Source organism: Stegodyphus dumicola, chromosome 2 (genome assembly GCF_044657685.1).
Source record: "Stegodyphus dumicola isolate Sdum_Otavi_A_Nest chromosome 2, ASM4465768v1".
NCBI classification, from domain to species: Eukaryota; Metazoa; Arthropoda; class Arachnida; order Araneae; family Eresidae; genus Stegodyphus; species Stegodyphus dumicola.
In genome coordinates this window covers 66500992-66523888 of record NC_140769.1, presented here as the reverse complement: position 1 = coordinate 66523888, position 22897 = coordinate 66500992, and the positions used below count along the sequence as shown (strand labels likewise).

Below are 22897 nucleotides of genomic sequence, written 5' to 3'. Positions count from 1 at the left end.
ATATTTTTAATAAGAATTGTGCTTGAACATCCTTAAAAACAATCGATTCTTCTCTCAACATAATGTTAAGATCAAACATTTCTCAGTTCGGCAATGCTATGAGCCATGCGATCGCACTCAAATTTCCAGTGTCTTGGAAGCGAACAATAAAATAAGCTAAAATTCCTGAAACAGTGCCAGATTTTAATATTTAATGTTTTATAAAAACGTTTCAAGAATGACGAGAAATTTAACGGAGGGTGTGATACAAGATCTAATTCAAAAAGCCTTTTTCTTTGAGAAAAAAGAAATAATCAAAAACGACAGATTTTTCTCTTTAACCAATGTATGTTGTAAACGTAAGGCTAAAAACAGAAATTTATAAGACATTTAACTAGCTGCTCAGAGGGGAAAAATATATCTAGATGGTTAGCGGATCTTTGCTGTTTAGTGGTGACAGAACAAGGATGTAGACTAAAGATAGAATTTGAATGCATTTATCAAATATCCGTCCCAAGACATAAAAAGTCTCTTGGTTATTTAAATAGAAGCAAATATTTATGAAGCTTCATAACGAGGCCGTTATTAAAAAAAAGAAAGAAAGTTTTTAAAAACTAATAGATAAATTATACTTCCTCGTAAATTAGAGTTGCCATCTAGATTCAGTAAACAGGGGAGATTACATAGAATTGCTATTTCTTTCTCAGCTGGATAGTGCTATCCTTGATAATCATTTGAAAGAAAATACAGTTTGTAGACTCCTTGGGTTTATCGATACTGGAGACGTAAAAATGTGCACTGCCTTCGCCGAGATTCGAACACGGACTTCCCGAAAGCTAGCCGGACGTAAAGAGAACGAAAGGACGCGGAAAAGAGGAAGGTAATAATATCTTATACGTTTTTCTGTGGGAATCCCTTACTATCCAAAATGACCTTATAAACTGCACTTCAGAAGTTTTCATGAATACTATAAAAAAAGAAATAGCGAATTCTCTGTTAGTTTCAATCCTTCTAGGCGATACCACAGATTCAGTCAATAAGTCACAACTATCTCCCTGCCTTAGATATGTAAATGATAAAGGAGATCCCCAAGAAATTTTTATAAGTTTCTTCGACATAAGCAATTCCATATTTATGTTTATAGGTTTTTCCGACATAACTCCGACAGTTGCTCGGCATAATCAAGATCTCATTCATTACAAAATAAAATTCTTAATTAATTGTTTATTGACATAAAGATTCGACTGTTCTCGGTTTTCGATCTAAAATTGACTTGTATTAATATCGACACTGAAACGAAAAGAATTACATGACTTTGATAACTGAATAAGATTGTTCGTTATTGGAAAGGGTTTGTATTTCCTTAGAAGATACATTGTTATATACCAGCCACTTACAAAATTTAAAAGCAGATTTTATTGTTCACTTCCAAGATATTAAAAATTTGAATGTGACAGCATGGCTCATTGGACTGCTGAACTGTGATATATTTGATATTATAAGCGAGAAGAATTGATTGCATATGTTCAATGCAATCTTATTCAAAACATGTAAGTACGTTAGGTTTCCGAATTTAAAAGTCATCCGAGAGAAATATCCCAAAATAAAAGTTGTTACAAAAGCCATATTATTGACTTTTCCCTCTTGTTACCTATGGAAATAGACTTAAGTTAATAATTTGCGATGGAAAACAAGAAACAGGTGGAGTATTTTTGAAGGAGCTGATTTAAGAATTAATTTAAGCGATATTATGCTTAATATTGAAAAAGTTGCGTCAGTACATCGAGTGCACCTATTACATTAATTAAAATCGAACGTTTGTGAAATTAGAATATATGTTCCCTCCCCCCCTGAGAATTTGTTTCCAGTATTTATTAAAAAAATCTAATAAACCTTTCCCCCCAATAAAAAAATTGTTGTTCTTATTCTTAGTCTAATTGTTATCTTTAAGTTATTTTATATTCAGTTATTTGTATTACCACTTGTTTTATATGTTGTATGTGATAGAGAAAATAAGGGGGGGGAGTCGATAAAGGAAACCACTCTTTTAAAAGGCGTTGATGCAAGAAAACGGTGTGGAAATTTCTACTTCTCACTATTGTTTTTATTGAACGATTTTAAAACTGCATTGTATTCAGTACATTTACTTGCTAATAAATCGAATCATCGTTCACACTGTGCCGTGTGCATGATTTTCTAAAATAGATTAAGTCACGAAGTAAGAAGAGATTCACGTTTATAAATATCATGAATTCGTTGCTTGGAATTGATGAATTCCATTCGACACAGCTGAGAAGCAGGTGTTTCACGTTAATTACAAACAGGCGAACTTTTACTTGCAACAATTACAGTAGAAAATACGCTATTCGCTTATTAGAAATTTATTATAGAATTACAAATGTGCTGCCATCTATAGACCAACATAAGTATTAAATTCTGTGGCGTGGAAAAAAAAGGGGGGGATGGAATATCTCTTTTGTGTGTGCGTCGAACTTAAATTTTCTTCCTAACTTTTAGTAACTTTATTTTTTTCTGATAATTATTACTATAATAGCTTTTAAGCAAATTAGCTTTTACACTATTTCTGATAACTTTTACACAAATGAAATGCATTTTAATTCAGCAGATTTTCTAGCAATATAGGTGAAAGGGGGAAGAAAAGCATTCAGTAAAGTTTGCTGTTTAAAAATAAACGTTGTATTTAACAGGATATGTACCATTGATGTCTTATCAGCACGTCAACTTTTTTCTTGCTTGATGTCTAAATTTCAAATAACTATTCAGCTTCTTCGATAAGTTTTAGATTAAGTGCAGTACAACTAAATGAGCATGCAAAATATTGTTATGTGCGTACGGGTTCGTAATGGATTGAATGCACGCAAAATCGACGATAACTTTGTAAATTCTATTTTCCCTAATGAAACACCCTGCAGTTTTGCAATTTTCCGTCAACGTATTCGCATAAATTTTCTCAGTAAGACAGAGCACAATCAGTAGTTACCACTTCAAACTACTAATAACGTTAAACACAATGCAACGCAAAGCGCATCCAAAGAGTGAAGCTCGCACAGAGATTTCTCAATAATCCGAAATCAGCCATGAATTAAAAACTGAGAACTGATGCTCTGTTCAGTAGTTTTCTTCTCGCTCTTCGAGAATTTTTCAGTACCTTCCATTTCTCGAAATTACAGGAAGGCATATACAGTTAAGTTACATATAAGGGCCGGATACGGTTACAGTTACATATAGAGATCAATTACAGTTATTCAAATTTTAGTACTAATTACAGTTATACAGGGACCAGACCAAAGACAGTGAAGACAAAAATTCGTCGCTAAAACAATTGCTAGGCTGGCGCTATCTGTCCAGCCATTTACCTCATGTTCAATGGACGTGCCCGTATAATTTTATTTTTCCGTCAAAGCTTTGCTTTTTCAGGCATTTCATGTTGTTATGATGCTTAAATTTCACACACAGTTTCGTTAAAATTATTTACATATATACAAAGTTCGTAACAACATTGAAAAGAAGTAATTACTGAGAAGAGTAACGGAGAGAAATGTTGAAAATATAATACTGAGGAAGAGTAATACTATTACAGAGAAAATACTATTACAGAAAATTTTATTATTCTTAAAAATGCGTAGTAGCGAAATTTTTCACAATCACCTTAGGTGCTAAATTTTGTCTGCACTGTTTATGGCAACGGCCCTACTACATGTTTTGTACGTATATTATCTTGCAAATTATTATTTCCTGTGATGAACTTTGGCTAAAAGCCTTATACATGAAATTAGTAACGCAAAAATATGTACAAAGTTTGCAAAATATTATTATAAACTGATATTATATGTCCCATCAGTGATATACAGAAAGCACCAGAAATCTCATTGGCACTAAATAATAAGCGATAAATTTCTATAGATATAGATAAACAAAAACGTTCTGTAGTTTGAAGCATGCTGAGTTCTACATTTTGTAGTTTAAGATCTGTAGAGTACTGCTGAGTTGAAATTTTCTTCTAAAAGTGGAAAAGTTAACCTTAATTTATTAAGTAGATTAAATAATATTTTATATTTAATCATTTTTAAAAGCATGTGTTCAATTTAATTTTATTTTACTGTGTTCTAGTCAAGTAAAATGATTATGAGAGTTACCAGAACCTTTTGGGGAAAGGGAAAAAAAAAAAAAAAAAAAAAAAAACCCTAAGAAGACTTATGTGTGATTAATATTTAAGAAGAAAATATTTAACTTTTTTTCAAGTTACATTACTAAGTTAAAATTTCTGTTAGCTTGTCAGGAATGTAGAAAGATTTTGCCACTAAATTTTTAATTTGTTCAGTTTGACATATCTTGCAAAGATCATCTTGTCATATAGTCTTGAATATTCTAAAGTGTACCTAACAATGATGATGTTCTAGAAAATTTTGTTTTCCATGTATGAAAATTGTATATCAAAGATTTGATGATGTTATCACACATATTTAGGACATAACATCATCCATCATCAATAAACAAAATCAGTAAACACGTAGTTAGAGGTTGTAAAATCATGCATCGAATCGAATAAAATTAAAAGTTAAACTAATAAAGAGCTTTAGTATAAGAAAAGAAAACTTTCAAAATTGGCTAGTGGCGATCTACACATACAAAGCTAAAACAGAGTAACAAATTCGTAATTATTTCAGTTGCCAGATTCCTACACTTAAATAAGTAAACGCTCAGAGACAGCACTTCTAACATCCTCCATTTTTTTTAGTAAAGTGAGGCATGTACGAGCATTAAACAAAATTAATTGTGCAAAAGTTAAAAAATGTTTAGGATAAAACCTTTCTTTCACTCGAATCACTCTTCTGGAACGTGTTTGTATGGGATGTTTCTCCATTTCAGCTTCTGAAAACTTTCTTCTTTCAAACTATTGAGACCGCTGGATTAAAGGGTTCCTTTCTTTGATAGATTCAGAATTTGTAAAGGTTTGTATTCCTTACAAATTCTTTGCTTCAACGATTGGTATAGTGAACCAATTCAAAGGACGTCTCAATGCATATTCTTTGACCAATTGCTCCTGGTTTTAGTTTTTTTCAATGGATACTTTAATGGCGATATTTGTCAATAGAGGGCGCCTGTGAAATACGTATTTATTTGGATTTCTGCTTCCAGCAAGGACAGAACCAGAGAAGCCGACCGCTATATCGACACCGCTACGTAAAAAATGACATATATAATTTTATATTTCATGATACTTACACATAATATATAATAATTTATGTCACATAAATATAAAATACTGAGTTTGATGCATATTATGAAATCATGTAACGCTCCTATTTATATTTTTTCATTCGAAGGTAGATAAGTCATTATCAAATCTAATATGAAAGTATCCGGTAGAACAAAATAGTATTCTTGATGGAATATCTTTTGCAGCGATATCAAGATATCACGGAGATTAGAGATCAATTACTAACTTACGTTTTAGTATAAAAACAGTGCAAGCACGTATATGTTATTTGCATAAAACATAGCGTGAAGATAATTTGCGGTACTATATATATTTGAACTCCTTCTAAATTACCAAATTTCAGAAAAACTTCTGGTGATGAACTCAGTCCATATGGCAACCTCAAAAAACAATATCTACGAAACGGAGTGTTAAATGTAGTAAATTCACAACTTGAATCTGACAGTTTAATTTGCCAAAATACTTTGTTTGCATCTAAAATACTAAAGACCTTTGCATTTGTCATTTGAAATGAAATTTCTTCAAAGGTGCCGAGTGCTTTGACTAAAAACTGTAAGTTTTGGAATGAATGACTAGTTTGAAGATTTCTCTTTGTACTGAAATGAATGAAATTAAATTGAGGGTATTCAATTTAATTTCATGCATTTCAGTACTAACATGCGTTTAATCAATTGCTAACATTAATTTTATTATAAAATCTTTACAGGACATATTATTTGTATGAAAAGTAGCGTGAAAATAATTTGCGGTATACATCCGCGTTCTGCTTTGAGTGAAAACTGCATAACGTCTAAGTGTTGGAATGAACGACTAGTTTGAAGATTTCACTTTGCAAAGAAATGCATAAAGTGAAATTTCATTTCTAAGTATCAGGTTGATAAAGTTCACCTGGTTATTGATTGAAGAGAAAACGCGCAGATAGATTTCCATACGTGAGAAGGGCGAGCATCATTAAACGCAATTTCTTATGTGTTTTTTAAATACATCAGATAAATTGTTTATTTTCTTAAATTTCATACTAATATTAGCCCTTTTAATGAAAAAAAAAAAAGCCATAATCGAATTTTAATTGAATGGAAAGCAGGATAATGAAATTCTTTGAACAGAAATCTGTAACGGAATAGCAAGAAAATAATCCTTTAATTTGAAAGATTGTATGTCGAAGAAAAAGTTTTTGCAAAATGTTAAGCATTGTTGTTAAACTAAAAGAAACCGAATAAATAATAACAATTTATTCCGATTTCAAAGTTATCAGCAAGCTACTGTGATACAAGTCAAAATTTGAAGCTTTATTACTGTCGCCGTGATCGTATAGTGGTTAGTACATTGCGTTGTGGCCGCAATAACCCAGGTTCGAATCCTGGTCACGGCAATGGTTGATATTTTTTTCATTTCTTATTAAATTTTGTATTTTAAAAGATAGGATTTACTCAATATTATTAATTATATAAAATACGTGCTGTATATCATAAGACGGCAAATAATTGCTAATTTTCTTATATTTAATAATTATATTATAACGCTCAAAATTACGTGTATAAAGTGCATAAACTTCGAAAGGAGACCAAAAGCATTGAGTATAATTCAACTATAAATATAGAACTAAAACTTTTTTTGAGTTTTCAAATTATTAAATCAATGTATATTAAAAAAGAAACCACAAACAAAAATGTTTTGCAAGAACGTAATTAAAAAAAAATCTTAAAAGTGCTACATTTATTCTATTCATTAGAGCATTTGCTTTCAGTATGGGATGCAGTAAAACTTTATCGATAACATTTGCTGATAATTTGGCAATTGCTATACATTGAATTGTTAGAATTATAAATAATTAGCAATTTTCGAAACCGCATTTTTGAAAAGTGTTACCTATTTACGATATTACTTTCAGTACGGATAATATATATATATATATATATATATATATATATATATATATATATATATGTATATATACATATTTATCGTAATTTTAAAATAGTATATTTTGTTTCACTTAAGACTGCAGTTACGCAAAATTTTATTATTTATAATACAGACTTTGTGTTGTAATGTTACAAAATTCATTTTATAAAATGAAAATTTTCAAGCAACTACAGTATAGAGTGGCGCCATCTATCGGTTATTTCGTATAGCTACATTTAATAGCGAAATATTCAGTAATTCCATCTACCGGATACTTTTATAGTCATTAAATAAATTGGAAAGTATTTTAAGTGAAACTCAGGTGCAGATTTTAGTCGAAAGACTAAAAGTAAATCTTTAAAACAATAGACTTTACCTGAAACAAAATTTTTTAAAATTATTGTTTATTTTTAATATTGCTTCTTAAAAATTAGGAATGCTAAAACGCTCCTTAGCTCCCGTGCCTTTTTTGTGGGATGCTGGGTGAAGACATTTTCGCAGAGTGTTCTATGGTACTCTTTTATGTGGTTTTCGCAAAAGGCAAAAAATGTATTTATATAAATTTTTAGCCCATCTAACGTCCCATTAATTTTAGTACTCCAAGCAGAACTCCAGAACCCTGGGGAGCTGTGTAGCTAGCTCACTTTGCATCCAGCTCTGTTTATGTATACTTAACCCGATTGCCGTTATCCAAAAGAAATTTTAAAATTAAATTTCGTAAATACTCGTATTTCGCAATTCTTAGCGAAAAAAAAAAAAAAAAATCCTTGAGATTTAAAATTTTTTTCAGACAACTTTATCAAACACTTTGTTGAATTACGTTTTAAAAAAGGAGTGATAAACGTACAGCATTTTTTATTAAATCAATCAGTCAAGGAAAGACTAACCTCGTCTTGTTATTAAATATTCGTACATCGGCCTAAGCTCGGAAACTGCAAGACCAGCTGTAAAATATCTCTTAAATTTCCAAGGAAGTTCAAAATACCATTATAAATGTTATTTTCTATAAAATGTTAATACAGTTATATTTAATGTAATATTGTATAATGAGAACCATGAAACTTAACATTTTGATGTAAAATATAATGTATTTTGTTGAAAATACTGTATGGCCTCGTGAGAAGAAACACGCTCTCCTGAATCAAATTCACACTATTAAAAATCTACATTTCCTCTGTATTTCTATATACTAATCTTTATCAGGAAAATATAAGAAAATACGCAAGCGTCACGAAATTCGCATTTAGTAACTACTGTAAGTTTTGTTTTCTCTCGACTATTAATGAGACACTACAGTATATAGTACTATATATATTCGCTGAAAGAATAATCGTCCACGTAGCTCTAAACACTGGTAGTACGATCCGGGTTCGAATCACGACGAATGGGCTGGGCTGGCTGCGTGAGTTTTCGTGGTTTTCTCCATGTGTAATGCTGATACGAGTCAGTTTCCTTTAAAAATTTCTCAAAGAAAACCTTTGTCTCTATAGGCAAGTAATCTTTAAAGGGCTTTGCTTTAAGTAATTAAACTAACCCAATCTGAAAAGTCTGTCTTTGAATGAATGCAACTGGTTTCGGGGTTCGGTTCCAAACAAATAAGAGTTGGCTAGTTGTATGTGGCTGAACTCAGCGATTTAATTCTTTGTGATAAAAATCTACTTTTCTGATGTAATGATACTATTTTTTTCTCCCTTCTTACTAAATATGCACTTTTTCCCTTTTATGAATTGTCAAAAATTTTGGGGAAGTTACATTGCTTCCCGAAAAGTTTGTCTGAATTTTTAATTTCATGCCTAATTATATATTCTTATATAATATTTAAAAATTCGACTCATCAAGGAAAGACCATAATACTGCATTTCTTTTACCAAAAAGGAACTAATTGCATCTGAGAGAAAATAATCAAATTATCTCATTTATATATTATATTAGTTATATTTATTTCCTCTTCTGTAAGTTCTTATTTTCCGTTAAATTTTTTTATTAGGTGGACCTTTTGATGCTGAATTTGCCATGTCTTACATCACAGGACCACATCTAGACACCGGCCAGTGGCTGAAGAAACTTGATTTAAAAGAATATAATGAACTGTTCAAGAGCTATAATGGCGTTGAAGTATATATATTTAATGCTATATGAGTTTATCATTTATTTTGTTTTCTAAAACCAACTATTTGGATCTGATATATTATTTCAAAAATGAGTATTATGCCAAAATTTACAGGAAAGGCAATTACCGGAATTATCTTCCTGGTATTCTTTTGTGTTGCGCAGACTTTAAACTTCGCGTTTTCTACTCTAGTAACGCCGTTTGCATCGATTAGCAGTAGTAGTTTCTATCCCCCCCCATCTCGTTTTGACTGTAAAACCGCTTTGCACTATATCAGATATAAAAAAAAGTAATTCGTTTCTTGATTTCTAAAATTGCTATTAAAAAAAATCTCTATCAGCAAATGTACAGATTTTACCGTTCGTAAACGCATTTTCAAAATTAAAACGAGAAAAAAACTTCGCAAAATATGGCAGAACTCAGAAGACCCAAGCTGAGAAGAAAGGTTTAATCAGAATAACTGTGAAATTAAGTTAATACTTCGAAACTTTAATAACAGTAAATGTCTCAAATTCATGAGTAAACTTTATCACAAAAATCAATCAATGTGGAAGGTTATTAAACATCTAACAAAAGATGTTCTCGAAAGCTGCACCGTAAGTCACGCTTTTCAAACATATCAGTTCTAAATACATAACTAACATCCATTCCGAAAATTTTTTTGGAGAAAAAAAAATACAGCAATGGAAACATCAATCCCAAAATCGATTGAGGTTGCTTCAGTTTGAGTAGCCTTAGCAAAACACGTAGAAACTGATTACAGTTCCTCTAAAGCGACACCTTTTTATCACTGAGATTTTTTCGAAACCCCCAGGACACCATAATATTTACAAAAATTTTGTGGAGCCCCGTAAGTATTGCGCAAATCCGACACACTCGTGAGTGAAATTGTCAATTTTTTTCACTTGTACTGTAATATACTATTGCAGTTTTAGGTCATTAACTTTAATTTCTAATTTTAAGACATAGAACATGTGAAAATTTTAAATAAGTAACAGAAGAAACGACAGCGTCACGTGCAAAGCAAGGAAAATGAACGTTTATGTTATTAAAAAAATGCGTTGAAACGTTTTCGTTTTTTTCTTTGTCTGTATTGTCTTATCTTTATCTATTTTCAGATACATTGTGTAAAAATATTTGGTAATTGCAAAATTATTATAATAAGTTAAGGAAATATCAAAATCGCTAAAATTTTTGGCGACCCCCTTACGAGTCGCAACCCACAGTTTAAGAAACCCTGCTCTAAAGTAACGCATTTCAAGCCATAATCAAAGTGCCGTGACTCATCAGAAACTCATTTCCTTTTAAAAATTTAATTAACTCTTACATTCACAATAGTATGCTCAGTAGTGTGTTGAGAATTTATATACAATCAAGTGCACAGTATCTGAAATGAAATTATCGCGCTACCAGATAAGAACCATCATTTACTTCCAGTTCTGTTGCTAAAAGTCGGCTACGGAATGTCACCAAATCATGTGTACAGCTTTAGGTACTAATGTTGTATTATATGACACTGTGAAGGTTTAGTATCGAAAGTTCAAAAACAAGGACTATCACTTTCAAGAGGCAGAGCGCTCTGCCGCCTTTCTGATGCTGATAAGGCCTGCCTGCGAGATCTTGTGGAAGAAGACCAATTTGCAACCACTCGGAGAGCTTGCTAAGGAGTTAGACGTTAGTGCCATGCCCATTAGTCGCACTACGCATCGCATAAACATGACATGCAAGCTCAATCGCTGAGTGCCACATGATCTGACTCAAGCAGATAAGGACAGACGTGTTCAGGTCTGAACTAATTTGCTCGAATATCAACGCAAGGAGAAAACTTCTGGACCAGATCATCCATCTCCTGTGATGGAAAGTTGAATTTAATTCAACTGTACAAGCCGAAAAAGGGGTTGGTTTATGCCGGCCAGCATGTCGGCAGTGTCGCAAAGCGCAATTTGGCTAACAAAAGGATCATTGCTTTCGTTTTTATTTATTTATTATTTATTTTATTTTTCCGTGAAACTTTTGTTACAACCAGATATTAATCGGCAAGCTGTTTTAGTTCTGTGATTATGCACTTCAGTTGAATGGGCTGGCCGCATAGAGGCTTGTGTGGTTTTCCACATATGTAACGTGAATTTCAGCCAGTTTTTCTTTAAAATCTTAAAATTACCTTACAAAAGGCACTCCTTTCCTAAGACAGACGGTCCAAGTATGGGCTGCCATAATCGACAAAATCAACTGACCAATGTATGATTATATTCTCCAACAAATACCAAATTTTGCAAATTTTTCTTCACACATTCATTATGATTAGTTTATTATATTTTATAACGATTTATTATGATAAGGATTTGATGTATAGAATGAATAAGAAATGATAGATCTTTATATTTGTTACAGGATATTTTGTCTTTGTCCGAACGAGAATTAAAATCGTTAGGTGTGAAAAATAGTTCTCACAGAGCTCGAATGATGACGTCCCTTGTCATTCTAAGAGACAAGTATGATAGAGGTAAATTTATATTATTTCTTTGATGTTAAATCATTCAATAGACTTAGTAGAAAAAAAGATAGTGTTTTATTGGTAGTTTTGAGAGTATTTCGATTTTTGAACTATGAATACACGTTTCCTTGTTTACTCTTAATTTTATGCTTTATAAAATAATAATTATTTTCTATTGTTTGAAAACTTCCTTACTTTCTGTAACGAGCGTTCTAGGGACAAAAGAACAAATCAGAGTGGTCAATAATTTCTGTTTTAAAGCTCCTTAAAAGAACCTAATTACATGGGAAGAGAGCAAAGAGGGTTCACGTTTTATATCGGTGCTCCATCATAAAGAGTGCCGCAATTTCACTGTTGTTTGAAAAAGACAGAATCAATATAAAACTGCCCGTACCCATGTGAAGGTAATTTCCAACTTATGCAAAACAACCTTCATAATGGTGCGGGAGGCTTTATACCTAGCGTCATTTGCCTTGATAGATTTTAATTTGTTATTATAACCATCAAAGCAGATGAAAATTCTGCTTACATATTATAGTTATGTCCCGGAGGTTTCTTTTCTGTTTACATCGTAGAAACCGATTTTCGCAACGACTTTTATGCCTAAAAATCTTGAAGGTTCCTGTGTTTTCCAGTAATCTAAATACACTGGTTATCATAAATTAAGGAAAAATCACAAAAATCATGATTACTGAAAAAGTTACATGTAGAATTTAATGAAACGTGCCCACAATATACAACACATAGTAAGGTATCAAATAACATAAAAAGAAATTACCAGACAAATATGGTAGTATAGAAATTAGCACATGTATAAAATGAACGAATCGAAGGTGTCAGTTTGCTATAGGAAAAGTACCTTCAATATGGAATATGATCCCCTCTAGAAGCAACACAGCACATACAGCGATGTGTGATGCTTTCAATTATGCGGTCTATCAGTTCCATGGAAGCGAGAGCCATTGCACTTGCAAAGCAGTTGCAAGCGCGACAAGGGTTTGAGGAAGCGGATTGAGAGCAGCTAGATGTCTCCCTAAAGCATCCCAAACGTGCTCGATAGGATTCAAGTCCGGGGATCGAGCTGGCAACTCCATGTGCATAATTGTTTCCTGTTGAAGATAATCATCTACGATGCCCTGTGTGGTCTTGCGTTGTCGTCCTGTAACGGGAAAGCAACACCTATTGCCCCTGCATATGGGCACACATAAACATTAAGGATGTCATCTCTATAAATCCGAGCATTCACGTTTTCCCTTGGAAAGACATGGAGGTCTGTGCGTCCACCCAAAGAGATGCCACCCAAACACAGACACTGCCCCTTCCGTATGCATCTCTTTCACGGATGTTTGATGGATGATAACAGGTTCTAGGTTCTCTCCATATCAAATAACGCCTACTATCGCTTTCTATACTAAACCTGGACTCATCCGTAAAGAGAACCGCCCTCCATTGATCAGGCGTCCAGTGGACATGTTGTCGTGCCCACTGAAAACGGTCCCTCCTATGGCGTGACGTGAACGGCACACAAATGGCTGGTCGCCTCGCATACAGACCACCTTCGTGAAGCCTTCTACGCACAGTGACGTTGACACGAACCTTCCGGTGACTGCAGCAAGGGAGGATCTAAGAAACGTCGGAGTAGCGGTTCTATTCCTGCGTGCACATAATGTCAAATATCGGTCATCGGCGCTCGTCGTAGTATCAGGTTCAATGTTTCTTCTAACCTTCTTCGGAAACATACAATGACCTGACTAGGAACAGAGAGCTTACTAAAGCTATGTTCACTAATTGTAGTAAGTAGACAGGATACAGACGAAGGGTATACAAGACCCTTTATTTTTCTTTATATACAATGACTTCCGTACTTCGGAATACAATGACCCTCCACTCGGGGTCTAACGTAAAAGGTATAAAAATAAAACTAAACTCTAATTTAACTTTAGAATAAGATTGGCCTTATAATAACAGGAAGCGTATGTAGCACAGAGACTGTGAACACTACAATACGTTTAATTTATCAAGAGGATTAAAACCTCTGGCCTGGAAGGCAAATAGCAACTGCGTAACTTCTAAGGTAAGCGGCCTGCTTCGAACTCACTGCTTCCTCTCTCCTGCTTGGCAAAAAGGCCACACTTAAATACTTGGCGTTCGCCAGACAACTTTGCATAAAATCCTTCACGCTTATAATTCTGGCCGGAAGTAGAAAATAAGAAGTGATAGTAAAGATTTAAAATAAAATAAACGTTAGTAAAACTTAAGATCCTTACATACTTCCCGCCAGAGTTAATTTGTTTGAAACTGAGGTCTAAAACGACCTTGTTGAAAACTTTTAGCTCTAAAAACTAACGCGAGGCCAACCTTTTACAATCATAACTTAGCTAGAAACTAGAAAATTTAAAAGAAAGAAATTTGTTACAATAGCAGCTCCCGGGATATACAACAATCTTTTTTTTTTTTTTTTTTCATCTGTACTGCATCTAAACAGGAGCTTTCTTCAATTCTGGTTCCTTCCAGAGATCTGGAAGGAAAACTAGTTTAATGAAATGTTACAGAATGACATTGCAATTAACATATAGAATATACTTCTCTTAACATTCTTATTTCATTCATGACTATTTTAATTATCTCTCCCCGTTCTCTCTGACATGTGTTGTAAAAGAACACCAAACACGTATGTGTTTCTGTCTACGTGTGCCACACTTCCTCCTACAATCAAAACACTAACGTGTTAAAATTCAACATACGAAACCTCTTAACACACCCTAATTTCAACTCTAAACCCTGAGGTACTATTCTGAAAGTGGCTAACTCTAAAGTGTAGCGTCAGAGAGCCTAACTACATCATTCAACCTTTAACACATATTCACCATGATTTAATCTTTACAGTCACACGAATAACAAATTTTTAACATTACTTTCACTTTTACCATATCACGGTATTTCTTAACATTCAAAATAACAGTTCACATGTATACAAGAACATATCAACATGCCGTTAATTTTACACATTTGAAAACATACATTAGTAGTACATTGTTAACTTCTATTCTTTTCAAAGCAAGTGCCAATTCTTTCTACATTGAAATAATACTACATTTCAAAAAGTCTTTCAGACTAAAACTTCTTTCTTGCTAGAATGTTTTAAATAAAATTTATACAATAACTTTTTACAATATTTAAGTCTTTACACAACGCTATTATACATCAACTTTAGTTTTACGCGCGAGTAATTGAAAAACATAATAAGAAAATCGGTCACAACTCATTTCTCGCCCTTTTGGCGATAAAGGTAGACCTCGCATGAGGTAAAACTTCTTGAAATCTGCCACTTGCAGTAAGAATGAAAGATTAACTTAAGTTTGTAAAGTAACATAAAATTTTACATATCTTTGTAATATTCAGACATCCTTTTCTGGGCCCAGTCTTTAAAGGTATAGCTGATAGTAGCTTGGTTGATCCTCCTTCTTGTACGGGCTCGCCCTTCAGTGCTTTCCTCTGGAAGCTTCCGTTTTTCACCAGTACGGCCACCCTTGAACACCTTCCTTTTGTGCTCTGATTGTGTCTTGGCCGTTTGAAGGCAGCTGGTCTTGGTGGAACCGGGAAACTTCTGTCGTGATCCTGCTTGGACCTCGTTGTTGGCCGTTCAAATTTTTCTTGTACTTTTTCCTCCGCCGCTGATGGCCCTTCCGCAGTTCGGCGACTTTTGCTGCGGAGAGTTCTGTCGGATGAGTCAATCTTCCGTTTCACAGCCGGGTTATAGTTGCCGTCCTTTCTCCCGGTCCTTTCCACATACGTCGTCCTTCTCCCTTCTTCATTCTGGGGGTGTTCGTGCACTCTGTTTTCTGGACGGTGGAACGGCTTCTTTTTCTTTTTACCTTCAGTTTTTCCGCGGGGCAATTTTCTTTTCACTTGCTTCTGTCTCTCATTGGCTTGCCGTTGTACTTGTCGTTTTCCCACCTCTGGAACTTTTTCCTGCGGTGTCTGCCGTACCGGATCCTGCAAAAGATCTGAAAAGATTTTCATTTTATTACGATCGAAGTAGGGTTTAATTTGATCAATATTTGCGGAACAGGTTTCACCATTTCTTGCCTTTAACACTACAACAGCGTGAGTTATTTTTTCTATAACATATGGTCCTTCAAAGCGTGGAAAAAATTTGGCAGTTTTATCTTCTGGTGCTGAAGAAAGTGAATGCTTAATTTTTAATACTTCATATCCTACTTTATAAGTTACTCCCCGTCGTTTCAAATCGTAATAGAGTTTTTGTTTTCTTTGTGCTACTTCAGTGTTCTTTTTTGCTTCTTTAATTAATTTTTCTATATCACCCATTTTAAATTCTGGGACTCTTTGTTGAACATAAAATAATTTATCTAACGGCTTTATAATCTTTCTGCCTAAAAATAACTCAGCAGGAGTTTTGCCCGTTGTATCATGTTTTGCGGTCCTAAGGGCGAAAGCAAATTCATTGACATAGTTATCCCAGCTTTTATGAAAATCTTTAACATAACTACGGATAATTTTCACTATATTTCTATTGACCCGTTCCGCTATATTTGATTACGGCCGATACGGGACCATTTTTAAATGACGTATGCCCAGTTTTTGGCACATGTCTTCAAATATATTACTTACAAATTGAGGACCATTATCCGATATAACTTTTAGGGGCGCCCCGTATTTTAAAATATATTTATTTAAAATAGAATCAGTAACTAATTTCGCGGAGGCTCGTTTTAAGGGAACAATTTCGGTCCATTTACTAAAATGATCAACCATAACAAGGAGATAGCGACTTTTGTTTAACTGACTTTTTGGGAAAGGGCCCAATAAATCGATGCCGATTATTTCATTTGGAAATTCGGATTTAATACTATTTAGAAACCCGGCCGGGCGGAAATTAATATAATTAACGGCTTGACATGTTGGGCAGGACTGGACATACGCCCTTGTTAACTTTTGCAGTTCAGGAAAGTAGGCTGCCTCGCGTACGCGTTGGATAGTTTTTCGAATACCAGCATGAGAAGCTAAAGGGCTGTCATGGAGCTCTTGCAGGATATTTAATCTAAGACTAGCTGGGATAACAGGTCGAAATTCGTTGTTGGAATTCGTAGTTTTTGTGTAGAATAATAGACCATCTATTAGTTCGTAATGGGCCGCCCTATTTCTTATCGCCACAATATCTTGGTGGCTAAAATTTTCAGGATCCTTCAAATACTCATAAATACTTCCAAACTCAGGATCCTTACCCATTTCGGTTATTACAGTTTCTCGGGAATTTATTGTACACGCTGTCAGCATTGCAACTTTTACGGTATTACCCTGTTCGTCTAATTTAATTCGTGATAGGGCATCTGCTACGATATTTTCCTTTCCGGGGGTATGCTTGATTACCAGATTATATTCTTGCAGCTTGAGTGCCCATCTTATTAACCTTGGGGATAAATTTTTCCCTGAGTACAATCTAGTTACCGCCGCATGATCAGAATATACTGTTATCGGCGCCTTTCCAAAATAGACTCGGAACTTTTGCACTGCTAACAGAACTGCAAGTGCCTCTCTCTCGGTCGCGGAATAGTTTCTTTGTGTTTGATTTAAAGTTCGGCTAAAAAATGCCACGGGCTGCTGATTTTGCGAAAGTACCGCTCCTACCGCATAATCCGAAGCATCCGCTGAAATTTCTAAATTTTCATCCTTTTCAGGAAATTTCAACACAGGGGCTTGCGTTAATGCTTGTTTTAATTTTTCGAAAGCACTATTGGCTTCAGCCGTCCACGAGAATCTTGCCTTTTTCCTTTTTAATTTTAACAATGGCTCAGCGATAGCCGCAAAATCTTTTATAAAGGACCTATAATATGAACAAAGTCCTAGAAAAGAAGAGAGCTTCTTTGCCGTGTTTGGAGTCGGATACTTTTGTACAGCGATTATTTTTGATTCATCTGTCTCGATCCCTTTTTGCGATATTTTGTAACCTAAATATTTTAATTCAGGGGCTGAAAATTTGCACTTTTCGACATTAACTTTTAGACCGGCCTCATTTAATAAAGAAAACACCTGTCTTAAATCCTGTATATGTTGGTCGAGATTATCACTAGTAATAATGATATCGTCTAAATAGATAAATGTGGACTTTCCAAGAACAGGTCTTAACACAATGTCCATGCATCGCTGAAATGTTGCTGGGGCGCCTGAAAGGCCAAACGGCATACGCAAAAATGCATAAGTGCCAGACTTGGTTATAAAAGCAGTCTTAGGCACGTCCTCAGGCCTGACCCCTATTTGAAAATAACCATTCGTTAAGTCTAAAGTCGTCATAAATTTGGTTGATTTTATGTTCCTTAAAATTTCTTCTATGATCGGTAACGGATATACCGGATATTTCGTTATGGAATTTAATTTACGGTAATCAATAGCGAATCTCCACCTTTTTGGATGCTCCAAAGGATAATCATTATTTTTCTTACATAAAACCACCGGACTAGCATAACTACTTGAGATAGGCGTTATGATCTTTTTACGTAGCATATCGGTAATATGCCATTCTATAATTTTTCCTTATTCCTATCATACCGGTATGGTTTTTGACGAACCGGCAATGCATCTCCGGTGTCAATACTATGGTTAGTAACCTGAGTAAATCCTGGAATATCACTAAATAAGGAAGCAAATTCACTTACCACTTGTCGGATTCTATCTTGCTCGTCATTAGGCAGGTGGTCAAGATTTAACCTTGGCGGTTCAACCTTTTCTACACGCACTGGTTTCATCGTCAGCTTAAGGGACGCTGCATTAAAATCCAGTGTAGCTTGTGCGTCTGAAAGAAAGTCTATTCCTAGGATTAAATTTGCTTGCAAATTCTTTACTATAAAAAACATCACCTTTACTTGTTCGTCCTTGATACGGATGTACAAAGGTACTTTACCTACGCACTTACATTGTTCTCCTTGCGCCGCTAATACTGTTGTATTATCCGCATTATATATGCGGTATTTGCGAAAATACTTTCTAAAAAAGACTTCTGCCACACAGGAACACTGCGCGCCGGTATCCAGGAGTGCGGTGGCCGGGATATTATTTACCAAGACTTCAATCTTCGGAAGAGTTAAATTTTTCACCATTACTGTATTTAACTTGTAGGAAGAGGGGTTTTCGTGGCCTTCAGATTTCCGCACCCTCTCGTCAGCAGAAATCCGTTTTAGTTTAAATTATTTTTCCTTTCGGTGCTTTCCTTCTTTCTCCACTGGCCTTGAGACTTTTTTCCTGGGTTGCTATTGAACTGTCGACGTTCGCCGGCTGTTTTTGAATGCTCGGGTTTCCTTGCCCACTGATTCGCTTTTTCTCCGTAGCCATGTGCTTGAGTTTGCTGTAGTCTTGGCGTACCAAATTGGTTTCGCTGTTGATATTGGCGTCTTCTTTCGACGTCCGCCGTTCTTCTACTTTCAAACTGCATTGCTAGCTCAAATAACTTTTCCAGTGTAGTCGGATTTCGTAATTCAATAAAGTCTTGCACTTGGGGTAGTAACCTCGGCAAAATCACTTGAATTATTTCAGGATCCGGACGGTTTCCATACAAGAGCTTGAAAACGTGAATTTTTCTTAAAATAAAGCTCGAGAGGTTTTCCATTCTTTGTTGATATATACTGAAAAGTTCTGTTTCTAATTTCGCACGATCCCTTACAACAGGGAAGGCTTTTAGTAGGGCAGTCTTGAAATTTTCGTAAGTATAGGTGGGACTTCCTGCTTGACCCAAGAGACTTCTGCCGATACATTTGAACCAGTTAAGCGCTTGGCCCCTCAAAGCGCTGGTAGCTAAGGTAACTTTTTGAATTTCGTGCACGGGGTAGAGCATGAAGTGGTCATCCAATTTTTCCAAAAAACTGGTTACCTGTGAGTTTCCATTAAACGTTGCTTCTGGTTTCATCGAAGCGCGCATGGTCTGGACGATGTACCCAAATCCTTCCAGAGCGGCAGCTGGCATTTCTGGATTCTGAGCCGTTTCTGCAGGCAGCACAGGTTCTTCTTGAAATTCGGCCATGGTTATTCTTCGTCGGGCGCCACTATCAGGTTCAATGTTTCTCCTAACCTTCTTCGGAAACATACAATGACCTGACTAGGAACAGAGAGCTTACTAAAGCTATGTTCACTAATTGTAGTAAGTAGACAGGATACAGACGAAGGGTATACAAGACCCTTTATTTTTCTTTATATACAATGACTTCCGTACTTCGGAATACAATGACCCTCCACTCGGGGTCTAACGTAAAAGGTATAAAAATAAAACTAAACTCTAATTTAACTTTAGAATAAGATTGGCCTTATAATAACAGGAAGCGTATGTAGCACAGAGACTGTGAACACTACAATACGTTTAATTTATCAAGAGGATTAAAACCTCTGGCCTGGAAGGCAAATAGCAACTGCGTAACTTCTAAGGTAAGCGGCCTGCTTCGAACTCACTGCTTCCTCTCTCCTGCTTGGCAAAAAGGCCACACTTAAATACTTGGCGTTCGCCAGACAACTTTGCATAAAATCCTTCGCGCTTATAATTCTGGCCGGAAGTAGAAAATAAGAAGTGATAGTAAAGATTTAAAATAAAATAAACGTTAGTAAAACTTAAGATCCTTACAGTAGCAGTTGGACGTCCTTGGCTGAACCTCCTAGATACCGAATCTGTGGTTTGAAATTGCCTTCAAAGTCTATGAACCACAGAAGGACTCACATTTAGCCATCTGGCCACTTCTGTTTGACTTTGTCCTGCCTCTAGTTTCCCGATGGCTCTCCATCGCAGTTCTGCAGGCAAATGATGCCTGGAGGTCATTGTTACGAATTGGCTATCTCAGATTTCTGATGTAACTGTCACAGTGAAATATGTGGGCTTGCTCTCAAACATGGACTTTTATGCTCTTCGCAGATGACGTATTCCGAAAGCAGCGCCAGTAATTTGCAATCGCAATTTTACTCAGCTACTCTTACTTGGCAACCTATTCAAATTTTACACGGTTTGGCTTATTTTTGAGGGAGTTATCAGTATTTTTGTGATTTTTCCTTAATTTATGATAACCAGTGTAGTTTTGACACTTTTATGACAGGCCATCGTTATTTATAACATTTCCTTTATTCGTAACATGCTTTCTTAAGCATTTTGCTTTGGTAAGAACTTCTGAAATAATTTTGAAGTTTTAAGGTAGGTTATATATGCATGTCGTATTATTTAATGTGCATTTTTGTATGATTAGTAGTTTCTCTTTACAGACTATTTCAAAAGTATAGCACGGCTAAATATTTCTCAAGCGGCTTGTCATTGGATAAGTAGTTCATATTTAAGAAATCAATCAAATAAAAAATTTCTCAATCTTTTGGATTTATGATATATTTATCTGCGCACTTATTATCTTATGAAATAATGGTTTGGATTCTGAATTGTTGCTGTTGTTATTATTATTAAATTATCGTACAATTCTTAATTTGAAATCTGCTCTGATGTGTTTTACTAAGTTTATAAAAAGACCGTCTTACGATACACTGAAAGAAAACCTAGAAGCAGACCATCATCAGATCAAGAGGCATAAGTCGTTCAAACTGATATTGTAGGAATTTTCACCTTTCACAATACGTTTAAGTAGTAGAACATTTGGGTAGACACTGAATGATTCGGAGAAAATTCTGCTATCTGTGAATTTTTCTGCATGTTACTTCTCTAAATTTAAAAAATGTTTTCGTCCTTAAATTCCGCTACAACCGCATCGGTTGTGTACCCGTTTTGGAGTCAACCGTGGCCGTGTACTAGAATTCTGGAAAACTGAAAAGCTGCAGGCTGATTTACTAACAGCCGTAACTAGGTATTTATATAACTTTAAAAGCAGTAAAACAGTTTTAGAATAGAAAGAAGTGTTTCAATAATTAACAATGATATCGCATTTTATAATATGGTTATTTAGTGAGTATATAAATAAATAATTCTTTTGCTGTGGCATTGTATTCAAAAACGTTGCTTGCTATAAAACACAAATTTAAATGTTTTAACGATATATACTGAACACTCCCCCCCCCCAAACAGAAAAGCAGCATTTTCTTCTGATCTTTAGTATTTTTTCGTGTAATTCTAATTATTACGTAATTTTAACCGAAGTAAACTGAAAAAGAATGAGATGTAGCTTTCTTTATTATAATAACAATTTTAAAAAAACTTCTTCAAGTGAAAATTGACGAAGTTATTTTTTTTTTTTTTTTTTTTTTTTTTGTGGGGTTTAACTTTTAAACAGAGGATATGGAAAAGAAAAATTGGCGGACCAAGTGCAGTTTGGTACATGAAAATCATTTAAAACAAGCCATCAGCTTAGCAGTCCTCCCTCCCATTATAAAAAAAGAATAGTTTGGGTTTTCTTCAGAATTGAGAACTAACCTATGAAGGTACGGGATGATACAGTGCGGAACATAATTATCTTAAGTTGTAGTGTCAGTAGGTTTTTATTTTTATTTTATTAATATTTTTTTAAGCAGGAATACATAAAAAATGAGCAATGCCCTCGCCAGAACTCGAACCTGGACCTCTCGAATATGTACTGGCACTAATTACACCACGAAGGCATGCTGGGATTTTTATCATCAGAAGACATTTTCGTTTATTTTCGAAAATAAGATGATAAAAAAGTAAAGCGCAGACACATTAAAATTAACTACGGTACTGATGTATATAAGTAACAATAAAAACGTCCAAAAAGCTGTGTCACGCTTATTATTCCTTAAATTTCCATGAAACTCTTATATGGAATCCTCATTTAAATGATTACATAATCTGAAGGTATAACAATTCAAATGACGATTTAAAATTTGCAATTTGGAAACTTTAGATTACAATCTAATACCTTGAAAAAGAGTTTATCATTAAAAAAATTTTTTTTTAGTTAAAAAAAAAATAAAAAATTATGGAATTATTTCTCCTCTCTTTTCAAATTAAAAAAAAATAATTTCTTGAGTAAAATTAAAACACATCTTAGGAAAACTTACCTAATGGTAAAACTTCAAAATAATTATCATATTATCGAACATTAAACCTTACCATAGTTATTCCATTAGCATTTAATGACCTTCCATGATTATGAAATCGTCCTAAAAGCTCAAAACGTTTTTAATTAGTAATTTTATATTGTATGCATTCCTCCTTTATTTC

At 34.4% G+C, this 22897-nt stretch overlaps 1 protein-coding gene and 1 non-coding gene across 2 annotated transcripts in view; both read left to right on the top strand.

Annotated features, from left to right (window-relative positions):
- Nucleotides 1-22897, top strand: part of LOC118183743 (SH2 domain-containing protein 3C) — a 333243-nt gene that overhangs the window by 141753 nt on the left and 168593 nt on the right. The window contains exons 2-3 of the mRNA XM_085810737.1: nt 9114-9241; nt 11628-11739. Of these exons, the coding sequence (XP_085666863.1) occupies nt 9114-9241; nt 11628-11739 (240 nt within the window). The remainder of the gene's footprint in view (nt 1-9113; nt 9242-11627; nt 11740-22897) is intronic.
- Nucleotides 6522-6593, top strand: TRNAH-GUG (transfer RNA histidin (anticodon GUG)). Its single transcript has one exon. It is a non-coding gene; the product is annotated as a tRNA-His (tRNA).